General features: G+C 41.7%; 1 protein-coding gene and 1 long non-coding RNA gene across 2 annotated transcripts in view; one reads left to right on the forward strand and one right to left on the reverse strand.

Annotated features, from left to right (window-relative positions):
- The window catches only part of TMEM63B (transmembrane protein 63B), a 102223-nt gene that overhangs the window by 38786 nt on the left and 49675 nt on the right, over positions 1–13762 (reverse strand). Inside the window, exon 2 of the mRNA XM_042464190.1 lies at positions 712–913. Coding sequence (XP_042320124.1) covers positions 712–891 — 180 coding nt within the window. The 5' untranslated portion in view covers positions 892–913. The remainder of the gene's footprint in view (positions 1–711; positions 914–13762) is intronic.
- Positions 5010–10818, forward strand: LOC121928897. The gene is made up of 3 exons (XR_006103590.1): positions 5010–5716; positions 6604–6717; positions 10234–10818. It is a non-coding gene; the product is annotated as an uncharacterized LOC121928897 (long non-coding RNA).

Below are 13762 nucleotides of genomic sequence, written 5' to 3' on the forward strand. Positions count from 1 at the left end.
TGCAAGTGAAATCCAACTGAGGCCATGAGCAGCAGGGCATCTCTTTTGAATGAGAAGGATCCCAGGTTCAAATCTTAACATGCCCATTTAAGCCAGTAACATTGTGAGACTGAGACATACAGATTTTGTGATATTGGCTGTTCCTGAACAAGAGGTGTACCACCTGGAATATTGTGTCCAGTTCTGGGCACCTCAATTCAAAAAGGATGCTAAGAAACTGGAGTGTGTCCAAAGGAGGGCAACTAAAATGGTGAAGGGTATGGAAACCAGGCCCTATGAGGAACGACTTAGGGAGCTGGGTATGTTTAGTCTGGAGAAGAGAAGGTTAAGAGGTGATATGATAGCCCTGTTTAAATATTTGAAGGGATGTCATATTGAGGAGGGAGCTAGCTTGTTTTCTGTTGCTCCAAAGAACAGGACCCAGAACAATGGATGCAAGATCCAGAAAAAGAGATTCCACCTCAACATTAGGAGGAACTTATTGATAATTAGGGCTGTTTGACAGCAGAGCATCCTCAGAGTGTAGTGGAGTTTCCTTCCTTAGAGGTCTTTAAACAGAAGCTGGATAGCCATCTGTCAGGGATGCTTTTATTGGGATTTCCTGCATGGCAGGGGGTTGGACAGGATGGCCCTTATGGTTTCTTCCAACTCTATGATTCTATGATTCTAGAAAAAGTATCCCCCCACTGAACAGGTATCAACAGAACTTACAAGAAAACACATAAAGTCAAGGGCGAGAACAGTGGGAACCCCTCCGAAGGGCAGGCCCTGCAGCACAGTGCTGCGAATGCGGGCGCTGTAGCAGTAGTCCTTGGTGCTGTTGTTGCTGCAGCTGGAGGACCTGCAGGTAGTCTCAACCGCGCCCAAGGCGACGAACACAAAGGGAAGCATCTCTATTGCTTCATTGTCTTACCTGTGGGAGGAACAAGAAAACCTTGTTAGAAGCAGGAGGGGAAATGCCAGCCTGCCTGCACATCAGATCATACAAGGGGAAAGCAGCCAAGGATTCTAGGGGCACCAGTTTGCCCACTCTCACCTCCCAGCTTTCATGGTCCTCCCTGCTCAGCTGCCTCTTGCATTGCAGGGTCTCAGAGGTCATTAAATGTTTGAACTGTCAAGGTGGACAGATGTGAAGGCCCACCTGGCAACCTTTGTCCTGAGCCCAAAACCTTTTGATGCCGACATTCAAGCAGAACCTAGAGTAGAGGTATCCAGAGCCTCCGTGGACTTAATTAAGCTGGATCAGTTTGAGTTGGTGAGTACCGATGATGTGAACAAGATCCTCGGAAGTGTTCGGAAGACAACCTGCTCTCTCGATCCCTGTCCCTCATGGCTAGCAGCCCAGGGGGGACCGGCGGCAACTTCATTGCTGCGCCGGATTATTAACACATCTCTGAGGGAGGGCCAATTTCCATCAGAACTTAAATTGGCCATTGTTAAACCTATTCTAAAAAAAACCCTCCCTCGACCCCCTGGTACATAATAATTATCGGCCAGTGTCGCTGCTGCCATTTTTGGGAAAGGTGATCGAGAGGGCGGTTGCAATCCAACTTCAGGCGGTCTTGGATGAAACGGATTATCTGGACCCATTTCAAACTGGCTTCCGGGCGGGTTACGGGGTTGAGACGGCCATGGTCGCCTTGGTCGATGATCTCCGTCTGAGCATTGACAGGGGAAGCGTGTCCCTGTTGGTGCTCTTGGACATCTCAGCGGCTTTCGATACCATAGACCATGGTATCCTTCTGGGGCGCCTGGCAGAGGTGGGAATCGGGGGCACTGCGCTCCAGTGGTTCCGGTCCTACCTCTCTGGGAGGTCCCAGATGGTGCAGCTGGGAGACGTGTGTTCCGACGAGCGGACCCTTAAAACTGGGGTCCCTCAAGGAGCCATTCTGTCTCCCATGCTATTTAACATTTACATGAAACCGCTGGGAGAGATCATCCGGAGACATGGGGCGCGGGGTTATCAGTACGCTGATGACACCCAAATCATTTTCTCTATGTCTCCGACTGATGCAGTGACGGAGGATGGCGTCTCTCCTCTCGTGGCCTGTCTGGAGTCAGTAATGGGCTGGATGAGGAAAAAACCGACTCAAGCTGAATCCAGAGAAAACGGAGGTACTAGTGATAGGTTCCCCTGGTCCAGGAATGGCGGTGGTTCCACCTGTCCTGAACGGGGTCACGCTCCCTGTGAAGGACTCCGTGCGCAGTCTGGGGGTGCTTCTTGATTCGTCGCTTCACCTGACTGCTCAGGTGAATGCGACGGTCAAGAGCACCTGTTATCAGCTTCGGCTGATTCGCCAGCTGCGCCCATACCTGGCCCAGAGGGACCTAGAAACTGTTGTACATGCTCTGGTAACCTCGAGATTGGACTTCTGCAATGTACTCTACATGGGGCAACCCTTATACCAAACCCGGAAGCTACAGATGGTGCAAAACATGGCAGCCAGGCTGGTCACTGGTGTTTCCAGGACCAGCCATATAACACCGGTGTTGAAAGATCTTCACTGGCTGCCTATTTGCTTCCGGGCCCAATATAAGGCGTTGGTGATTACCTATAAAGCCCTAAATGGCTTGGGTCCAGGATACCTGAAGGACCGCCTCTCCCCGTATATTCCGTCCCGCACCCTCAGAACATCCGGGCAGCTATTACTGAAGGTGCCTGGGGCTAGGCTTACTTCCGTCACAAGGCGGACATTTTCCATCGCCGCCCCGGCCCTTTGGAACACGCTGCCCGCCGAGCTCCGCTCGACTACCTCCCTGGCCCAATTTAAAAGGGAGTTGAAAACCTTTTTTTCCCAGCTAGCATTCCCCGCATAAAAATCCTGTGGGCCTCCCTCCTCTTCCGTGGCCATGAGGATGGGCTACTGGGGCTTTTGCTGGTTTTATTTTATTCTTTGTATATTGTATGGTGTTGTTTTTAATTATTGTACGTGCACTGTAATTTATGTAAACCGCCCTGATCTATGGAAGGTGCGGTATATAAATAAAAACTTTATTATTATTATTATTTTGTCCCTGCAAATGCTAAAGCATGCAGAATGTGAAACCAGAATTTGGAATTAACTAGTGAAATTTCATTGTTGTTGCTATGTGTCTTCAAGTCATTTCTGACTTATGGTTACCCTATGATGGGGTTTTCTTGGCAAATTTCATCAGAGGGGGTTTGCTGTTGCCATCCTTGAGAGAGTGTGACTTTCACAAGGACACCCAGTGGGTTTATCTGGTCAAGCTGGGATTTGAACTCTGGTCTCCAGAGTCAGAGCCCAACACTCAACCCACTATACCACACTGATTCTGTATTCATTACATTTAACTAATCATGCTCCAATGTTCCCCCTTCTGTGATGAGACTAGAAAGTAAATTTGCTGGTTAATAGTACTCACTACTCATGTGATGTAATTAATAGAACTTTTTGCCTTGTTATTTGCAGTAGGGAGAGGTCTCAAGAAGAAGAGGATTGTTGAAGAGGAATAAGATTGTTAGAAACTACAGATAGAAGATATTAAATTTGGGATGTCTGGTTCATACATGCAAAGCAAGTGCTCTAGAACTAATCTTTGCAGACCTTGCTTCATGATTCTAAGGAACTGAGGACATTAAAAAAGTCACTCAATAGAGCAGAAGGTGTTCTGCTCAAGATCAGAGGCATTCAATAATTCTAATTAAGTATTCTCCATCCTTGACTCATTGGCTAATCTTTGTAGCCACTTACTGCTGAACTTCAGTACTCCAATGGAACATGGTCCTCTAACTGAAACAGACACAAAATTATCTTGTATTTCCCAGTCTAGACAAACTGTTCAAAGTGTTTAATGGCTGAGTCAGCAACATACATGTTTGGACTAGGTAGCTTGAAAAGAAGGGTGATGCAGGTAAATGACAAAAATGTAACTTAGCATTTTGTTATTCCATGCTTTAGGACATATTTCTTCAAGTAAAGAAAAGCATTGTGCTGCAAATCCTATCTTTTCAGAAGAACTGTATTACAAATCCCACCATCCTCAGCCATTAGACTGTAGGATTGGTAGTCCAATGCATCTGGCGAAGGCCTTCAAAAATATTACAAAAAGAACATTTTTGAAGGAGACAACAACAAAATGTGCTGATGGGGGGGGGGGACAGTGACAACCAAATGCATCATTTTCTGCAATTTAGTGCTTTTTTTTGGGGGGGGGACAATTTAATTAACAAATTAATAACACAATGAGTAAAATTTTATCTCAACACTAACAGCAACAAATATAATTTCTCAATTTTTAATATAACCCACAGCACCTCATTGGCAGTCAAGATTAGACAGGGTTTGAAGCCTTTTAGGGAATTGATGTAAATTCTAGTGCTCATGCTTCCCCTATGGGATGCCTTTATGCTCACTGCTAGATACATATGAAAGCACTTCCAATATCTCTTTCATTCTGACCACTATCGTTAAGGATTCACAGCTTGAAAAAAGGACCACAGTTACACTATGCACATCGATCCGTAGGGAGAGGTGGGATATATAAATAAATCCTATTATTATTATTATTATTATTATTATTATTATTATTATTAGCATATCTAAGTACTCAAGGCTGAATAAAATGCTATGCATATCCCTTGGATCAGGTGTCATGTATAAATAATGCTGAATATATGGTTATGATAGGCCTGCGGTGCATTTATGTTAGCACTTTAAAAAATATTTTGCAACATGTCTCACTAATTTTGGAAATATTTGAGGAATCTACAAAGTACATATCTATAGCCCTAGCCCAAGATTGAGATTATCAACTATGCCCTGATTCTGGAGTTTGCCCATTCCTTGCTAAATCTGTTTTAAGGGACTTTGGGAACACCAAGTACTGGCCAAGTTTGTTTCGGTATGTACAAACTGTTCTGCCCAATTGATCCTAAGAGCATGGTCATAGTTTCCTCTGTTTCCCAAATACAAAGAATATAGTTTGCAAAAATAACTTCCCGACAAAACTGAACAAAGCCCAATAAACAGGAAATGTATGTTTCTCCTTCAAGCTAGTAGGAAGTCAAAGCTTACCTAACTGCCAGTTCTAGCTCCTAAATGCAATGTGCATAACCTTTAAATCCAGCACAGATTCATGGTGAAGAAGGAATGTAAACAATTCTAATATTAAAACCTGAGCTCAGAAAAGTTCCTGTGCTGGCTGGAGGATCCTGGGAGTTGTCATCTAAAAAGAAACTTTCCCAATCTCCAAGTGAAAGGCTACCAGCTGAGCTCTGTCAGTTATTTAGCCAGAAAAACAGACTGGCATCCCAACAACAGTGACTGGTAATGGAACAGGCTTTGTTATGAAACCTGCCCTGTTGTATCATAAGAGTTCCCCTCTCTTGTTTTCACAAATTAATTCCTACTGGCTTGAATGAGTACAGCTCACATGGATTCAAGCTGGCAGAAGAATGGTAAACAAAGGGCCATGCAGAGTATTGATTGACAAGCCGTGCATACAGGGAATCACCACAAGGCTGGGACTTTGCTGACTTAATAGAAGGCACGAAGAAGATCTGGGAAGGGAGCCACGTAGCCCATTAAATGCAATTGAGAGATGGGATGAAAAAGATACTGCCAGAGTGGTGGATGGATGAAGAGACAAAAAGCATAACAGCAGGAATGAGCCCTGGAAAAGCAAGTGGGAGCAATGTCTGCAAGGAACAATTAATGAGACAGATACCAGGAGGGACTGACAAATCTGAAAAATTGTGAGTAACCTGGATGGGGGAGGAGAAAGCATGGACAGAAGAAAGGGAAGGAATCTGTAGGGGTTTTCAACTGCAAATGGGGCTGAGGATTAAGGATGGTGGGGGGCAGAAGGGAGTGCCACTATTGGGAAAAATTAAAATGTATGAAATCCATATGCTGAGCCATATTCTCGAGAACAGATGCAACCATAGCCAAGAGGCAAGGCAATCACAGAGAGAGAAATCTTGGGCCATATTAAGGCAGTTATGGCCGCATCTGCACTGCAGAATTAATGCAGTTTGACACCGCTTTAACTGTCATGGCTCAATGGTATGGGATTCTGGGATTTGTAGTTTTGTGAGATATGTAGCCTTCTCTGTCAGAGAGCTCTGGTTGCACAATAAACTACAAATGTGACCAATGGGACACAAGTCACTAGGAGGCTCTTCTGATCACAGCTTGGAAAAGTTAGTATTAGCCCTAACGTATTAATTTAAAATAATATTAAAAGTTAATAATAATTTAAAATACTATTAAAAGTCCACATGATAAAAACCATAAATATTTTTTTAAAAAAACAATTTATTTTGCTAAAACTGTCAAAATTAAAAGTAGCACTTAAAAATAATCAAACAACCACTAACAAATTAAAGTGATGGCAAACAGTAATGCTGTCACTGTGACTATCTGAATAACAAATTCTTGAAAACCACTGTTAAAAAAATAAACTGATTTTAACAAATCATTCCAAAGCATTGCTCATGAACACTTACATGAGATGAACAGAAGATGCAGAAATATGGAATGGGCACCTTGTTTGAGTATGTGTCGCAATGGAATAGAAATGAGAAGGCTGCTACTGGGGTTTTCTGTCTCAGATCCTTAAAAAATTGGTGTTTCATTCTAGCTTTTGAGCACAAGCCCCTTCCCTCATCTCCTCAGAATATAAGAGCCCTACTAGATCAGACCAAAGGCTTCTCTACTTCCAACATTATGCTTCCAGTGATGAAACCTACCTATGGTAAGTTCACTCTTATTCCCTACCTAAAGGAGGACTCTTCAGACAGCAACGAAGAAGATAAGAGACAGCATAAGATATTCCAATCAGAACCAGAGAAGAACACAGGATATCCCATGTGACTGCTGAACATTAAGAACCAGACACTGAGAGGTGTAGGCTAAAATGCCAGCTGCAAAAGAGCAGGAAAAGCCTTGGCATTCCTTAATGGTAATAGCAGCTTCATTTATATGCCAGTTCATACCACTCTAACCAGTCTCTAAGTGGTTTACAACTGCAAGCTAACTGCCCCCAGCAAGCTGGGTACTCATTTTAATGACCTTGGAAGGATTCAGGGCTAAGCCTGCACCCTGGTTGGTTTTGAACTCACAACCCTGTGGTTTGTGAGTGAGTGGCTGCAGTACAGGCATATAACCACTGTGTCAACAGGGCTCTTGACATCAAAGATCCTTTGAAAATAATAGGATCTTGCTGTGGTAATTAGGACAGCTATGCTGATTTACAGCTAGCTATAAATTAGCACAGTTCGTAATTATTCTTTTGTTGCAAACAATCATTCCAACATTTCTGTTTGGCATTGTCTGACATTCCTTGCTCAATTGCTTCCTATGTGTCTGACTTTGGACTGCTTGGCTTTGGGGAGCTATTCCCTGTTCTCCCAGACTATCGATACACTCATCTGGCCATTTGCTGCCCTTAAAACAGGATGCCCATAAGCAGCCTGTGTTTTGCAGCAATGAATAAATAAGAGCATACAGCCTTTAGTACTGGAGGAAATATGTATTCATCATAAGAAGAATCTGTTGACAGCCTTATGGACCATAAACATGTCCAATCTCCTCTGAAAATGATCGAAGTTAATAACCATCACTATATAATGTAATAGTGAGCTCCAAAATGTCATCATGCATTGTGTGAAAAAGTACTATATTTTACTTGTCCTGACTCTTCTTCCATTCAGCCTCAGTGGATGACCCCAGGTTCATAATATGTAAGAGAGAAAAAAGAACCCTACCTTCTCCACTTTCTCCATACTATGTGCACGTTTATACTCTTCTATCATGTCTCTCCGCACTTCCCTTTTCTTTCTACATAAAACAGCCAAAACCTTTTCTTCACAATGAAACGATGGAGACATGCTGCACCATGTAATTACAGTGGGGCCTTGGTATCTGCTGGGGCTTCCAGGACCCCACATGGATACCAAAATCCATGGATACTCAAGTCCCATAATATACAATGGCACAGCAAAATGGTGTCCCTTACATAAAATGGCAAAGTAAAGGTTTGCCCTTTGGAATGTATGTATTTTTAAAAACATTTCCAAGCTGTGGATGGTTGAATCTGTAGATATGGAATCCATGGCTATAGAGGAACAATGGGACTGAAGTACTCCCTCCCTTACACTCTAAAAAGCTTCTGCAGTAGACAGTATTATTTTCCATTTCTTACCATTATCATGTTACCCTTACTGAGTTTGTTTGCCATTGGAAATTGCAGCCACAGACTGTTTTGGCATGCAGAACACCCACTCTATTTCTTAGCTATGAAGAACTGTAGAAGAGCCTACTTCAAGAAATAGGATATACAGTAACTATATCTTTCTACAGTGGGATAGTTCTAGAAAATGATAAATGTTTCCATTTGCAACACATATTCCAAATACATACACGAACCCTACTACATTCTTCATCATCCTTACAACCATTCTGTGAAACACATCACATTTATTTCATGTTTTAAATACTTTTATCTGTTGTTTATAACTTCAGGGGCCCTGGTGGGCTTTGAGGTGATAGATTTCTTGTAATCCAGGAATAGAGAATGCATCTCCCCACCCCAATGTTGTGGGAATGAAAATCGCATCAGCACTATGTAGCACAGCTGAAGGTGAAGGCTGAAGGAAATTGCAGGCTGACAACATCTAGAGGGCCACAATTTGCCCAACACGTTTCTGAAGATATACCTGGAAAGGTGGTGGTGGTGATGGTGGTCGACAGGAGTGATGTGTTTGTTAAATTTATAACTGAAAAGTTACCTGAATGATGAGAATTATGTCAGAAAGCTAACCAGAGGATGAATACAATAACATCCAAAATTCACACAGCTACCACTGGATATATTTTTAGAAGATGAATGAACTGGAAACAAAAATACGTTTTGCACCATGACTTTTCCAAGTTTGCCCCTCTTTGGCAAATGTACTTCAGTAGTGGATAACACCCCACTGACATAATATTGTATATCAAGCTCCATGCAGGGGAAGATTGATTTCTTTAGCTGTCAGTTCCATAAGTCAGCATGCCAAAGCTACATTGACCAACAGCTGACTACAGATAATATGAGAAAATGTGGATAATTTTTCACTGTCTGGGCTTTCACTATCTGGTTTTCTAATCTACTGCTAACAAGCAACACTTCTACATAAAGGTAGGGCAGGGCAGGTTAGCTGTAGTTGTGGGGTGGAGGATCCAATTTTACCCGAAGAGACTATCGTCAATAATTTAGTTGAACTCATTCCATATTGCCCTTTAGGAGTTCAGATTATTTGATTCCAACACTAACAACTGCAGTCGGTGACTATTTATATATTTAATTCATATCCTGCCTTTCTCCCAGTATGGGAACCAAAGCAGACCCCAAACCTCCTTGGTTTATTGCCATCTGTGACTGTATGTTGTCATGCAAAGCATCCTGGCTCATTTGCTCAGAAATTTTAGATAAAACATTCCTGTGTTTTCTGACTGAAGAGTATGGTACGGTACTGACATTTAACACTGAATGGCAACGTCCTTCAAAGGCCCAAAGCCATATCCCCAGCCAATAGCAAAGAAGATGCCTCCAGTAAAGGGATATAATTAGCCTTATAAACTCATTCAGGGCTGTGGGTTTTCTTGTGTAATTACTTAAAGGCAAGCAACAACAACAACTCTCAAAACAAACCAAAACCACACACACATAGCAATCTGCAGCTGTATTTTTGCTATAGTTAGTTATGTGTTGCTATAGATTTTGCATCCCAACACTACAAGTGACACAGGCTTTGAAATGGCACAACCCAGATGCCTTAACCTCTATGTCACAATAGCTTACAAGTCAAGAGAAATGTCACTTTCAGCAGCATGTACAACTTAGAAAAGTTTTAGCTCCCAGTGTCCCCCAGTCAACATGGTCATTGGCTATGCTGGCTGGGGGATTCTGGGAGAAGGATTGCCACCCAAAGTAATCTTTCCAAGAATTGGAAGCATGAAGTAACAGGGCTCTTTAGCTTCCATCTCAACAGGGAGAATATGACATGAAGAGTCAATAGGATCCCAACAGAAGGAACTCATCCTTCATGCACAGACTGAACTGTGGAAAGGTGGGTTCTTTGCTTGACTTTCTTGATGGTCTGCAGGCCATCTGCCTTGATAAATGCATGAATGCAGAAGGAATAGTCACGTCAAACACCAGAGGGCAGCCAGCTTCTTGAATGCACTGGATAGTTTTACATCTGTTCTGATAACATATCACCTTCAGTCTCCTTTTCAGATTTCCTCCAATAACAAGTTAACTCTAGAAGGAGTATTAACCAAACAAAACTACAAAGTGACATATCTTCCTATGAAAGCTTGCCTGAACTCTACAGTCTTTGGAAGAGACACATCTCACAATCCCATAACCTTCACAAGTATATTTGGTATTTGTATTTGAAGGGATTTCACTCTATACAGTTATCTGAATTTATAGCCTCCAAGCTGTATTCCTATTGTATTTGTACTATACCATTTGCATTGTTTTGTTTAGTTTTTTTTCCTATTGGGCATTGTATAATATTGTACTTTTTATATTGTTTTATGCTGGTCATCGACCATAATAAATTTAATTTCATTTCAAGTATGTTTGGTGGGAATGCAGCAAAGGGCTTCACCATGGCTGTTCTTCGACTGTGGAAGTACCTTCCTTGGGAGGTGAGGTTGGCTCACTCCTTGCTGTCTTTCCACTGTCAAATGACAACTTTTGTATGCCAGGTGTTTATCAACCCAGGAGCCCTGCCTGGGATCAAATTCATAACCTCGACTCAGGCTTGCATCCTTCCGAGGTTGCTAAAATGAGTACCCAGACTGTTGGGGGCAAATTAGCTTACTTGCTAATTAGCTTACTTGCTGTTCACCACTATGATCTTTGGAATAGCGGTATATAAATAAAGCATATTATTATTATTATTATTATTATTATTAACCTTGTGGCTGTGAATGGATTCAGTACCTGTATTTAACCACTGTACCACCAGGGCTTCCTAATCAATATGAATATATTAATCAATTTAATATTATATTAATATGTGTATTTTAGCTGTATGTGGTTTTGCTTGCATCTCTTTTTATTGGATAAGCTTGAGTCCAACATTTTTTGGGGAAAGAAGGAATATAAATAAATAAAATCATCCATTGATTGAATGTGGCTGCATTGCTGTCATAGAAAATTTCCTGTTAATGCTGAGCATGATAATCTCCTGCATGAAAATTTTCTGAACTTCTTTCCATCATCATTTTGCCAGTATGCAACTCTATGCAGACTTCATCTCAGGGAAATGCCCCAAGTTTAACTCTTTTCTTTCAGTATTTCACATTTAATTTTTTTCTGTGTGTTTCTGCACATCTCTGCTTCCACACCTAAGCATCCAGCGTTCCCCACACATGAGGAGGAGTGAATAACTAAAATTGTTCTTCCTCGCTCTACCACCTCAAATAATAACACTATTTCCTCACCTCTGTGCAGACAAGCTATTTCACTAACTCAGTTTGGCAGCTCTAGTCAGTCCTCAGCTATCCCATTCTTTCAGCTGAATTTTAAATGCCCTGGTTTCTCTCTTCAACCCCTCTTTACCCCTCCATCCTCAGCTTACACCAATTGCTGCAAATTGTGTTTAAAGTGAAAAACTACTTTGTGCTCAATTAATGCATCAGGAGTGAGAAGAGAATAGTGGATAGAGCCCTCCCCTCCCAAATCCATCATTTGGTCCCCTTCAAGCTTTCCTAAATCAGTAAATAAATCCCAGGGTTTCTTGGCTTAATTAAATTTGTGTATTCTTCCTCTTTAATAATGTTTGTTTTCTTGTTGCCTGTCCACACCCTTTTGACAACACCCTGATATTGCTTGGCCACACATGTTCTGGTTTCATTTAAGGGTATATTCGCTACTGCCAAGGGTGGGGTATGTATCATGTAGGTCAGTAGAAATACCCCATAAAATGTTATAATGTGATTTGGGGGAGAATCTGCAACTCAACATTGTTCTCTTGGCAAAAGTGGAAGGAGAATGTCAGAGAGGATGTGGGTGGGGTGGTTACAACTTGAATAACCTCTTATCAGGGGAAGAGGTCAAACCAGGTAGGTAGCCTGTGACAGTCATCTGTCAGTCCCAAGAAGAATGTGTTTATTGTTGTTTTTCTTCCCTCTGTTCTCTCACAGCTGTGATTCTTGAAAAGAGTCTCTTTCTAGTCCAGTGCCATCCAGTCCTGACAGACTATGCAAAACTGTTCCTCAAGCTGTCATTCTCACTTAATCATTTGTCTGTTCTTCGAGTTCAACTGATCCTTCCTTTTTCATTCTGCATTGCACCTCTCCTGCATCCTGAGATCAAAAAATTTGCAGGGCTGGCTGTGTTGCACACAAACACACATAAACAGACAAAACCTCCAAATCCATACCTTTACTGGAGCAACTAAAAGGCACAAAATACTATACAGTGTATCATGTTATCTTTCAAAGTTCACCGCTTTCTTCATCAGGCAAAAAAAAATTAAAAAAAATTATAAAATAGCATGCAGGGGAAGGAAAGTGTTGTGGTGACATCATTTACATTTTTGCTACAACTTTGTTTTAGAGTAAATGTTGGAGATGTTTTCTCTGTGTCCCACTGCTGGCTGAGGTCTGAATGACTGGGGTACTGGGAAGTCTCCTAAGGCCTATCTGTCTCCAGTTCTCTAAGCAGCTGAACAGCCAAAGACATATTTGTCTTGCCAGGCGTTTGGTCCATGAATGTGATGGAATGTTAATGTACTGCCCCTTGCTAAAGAAAAAAGAAGTTGCTGTTTATCTACCAGTTGTCCTTGTGTTGCCAACTTAAAATTTTTACTTCACTATGGCATATATGTGCTGTATTTTGTAACCTCTGTACGTTGTACCTGAGTACTATAATGGTAAGTGGATGGGCTAGTGGGCCTGCCAGCTATAAATATAAATATATTGATCAAATACATTAATGGTTACAGCAGGCAGCTTCTCAAATTTCACCAGGCAGACCCCAAAAGGCTTGAGTGAAGCAGTTCACCCTTGTGCTTTGTGCTCAGACACCATCACAGAGCTCTCTTAGAAGAGAAGCTCAGCAAGGATACTGTGCTGAGTCATTTACATTCTGCACAGCAGGGGCTGACACCAGGCAGGGACTAGACTGGGTCGTGCAAGGCTTGGCTAACAATGAGCTGCCTTGTTGCGAGTGAGAGAAAAAATAGACAGTTTATTTGTGGACTAAACTACTATTGTGGCCAAACACAGCCTAGACTTGCAACTATATAATAACCTCAGTCCCTTGTCTGGCCTAAATCCAACTCTTAGCCCCATCAGGGGTAGACCCATCAAATTAATCAAACTTACATATCAGTTAATTTTTATAAGGCTTCCATTGCCTGAATGAGTCTACTCTCGTTGGGAGAATAAGTTGAATTTGGGCATCCTGTGACTATAAAGATAACTGTTCCAGACCAAACCTAATTATATTTATTCAGAAGAAAATAAAATCAATTACTTTTTTGTATGGCCATACAGGATTGGAATACATGATGTACAGGACTAAAGGGAGCCCCCCCCCCGTAGTATCAAGACAAACTTCTTGCAGTTGGATAATGAATTATTCACATTTAATAATAATAATAATAATAAAATTTATTTATATACTACTATTCCATGGATCATAGCGGTTTTCAGCATAATAAAAACAATTAAAAAACACAATATACAATAAAATAGCAATATAAAACCAACAGTACAATTACAAGGCTGACAGG

This window comes from Sceloporus undulatus, chromosome 1 (assembly GCF_019175285.1).
Source record: "Sceloporus undulatus isolate JIND9_A2432 ecotype Alabama chromosome 1, SceUnd_v1.1, whole genome shotgun sequence".
NCBI lineage: Eukaryota > Metazoa > Chordata > Lepidosauria > Squamata > Phrynosomatidae > Sceloporus > Sceloporus undulatus.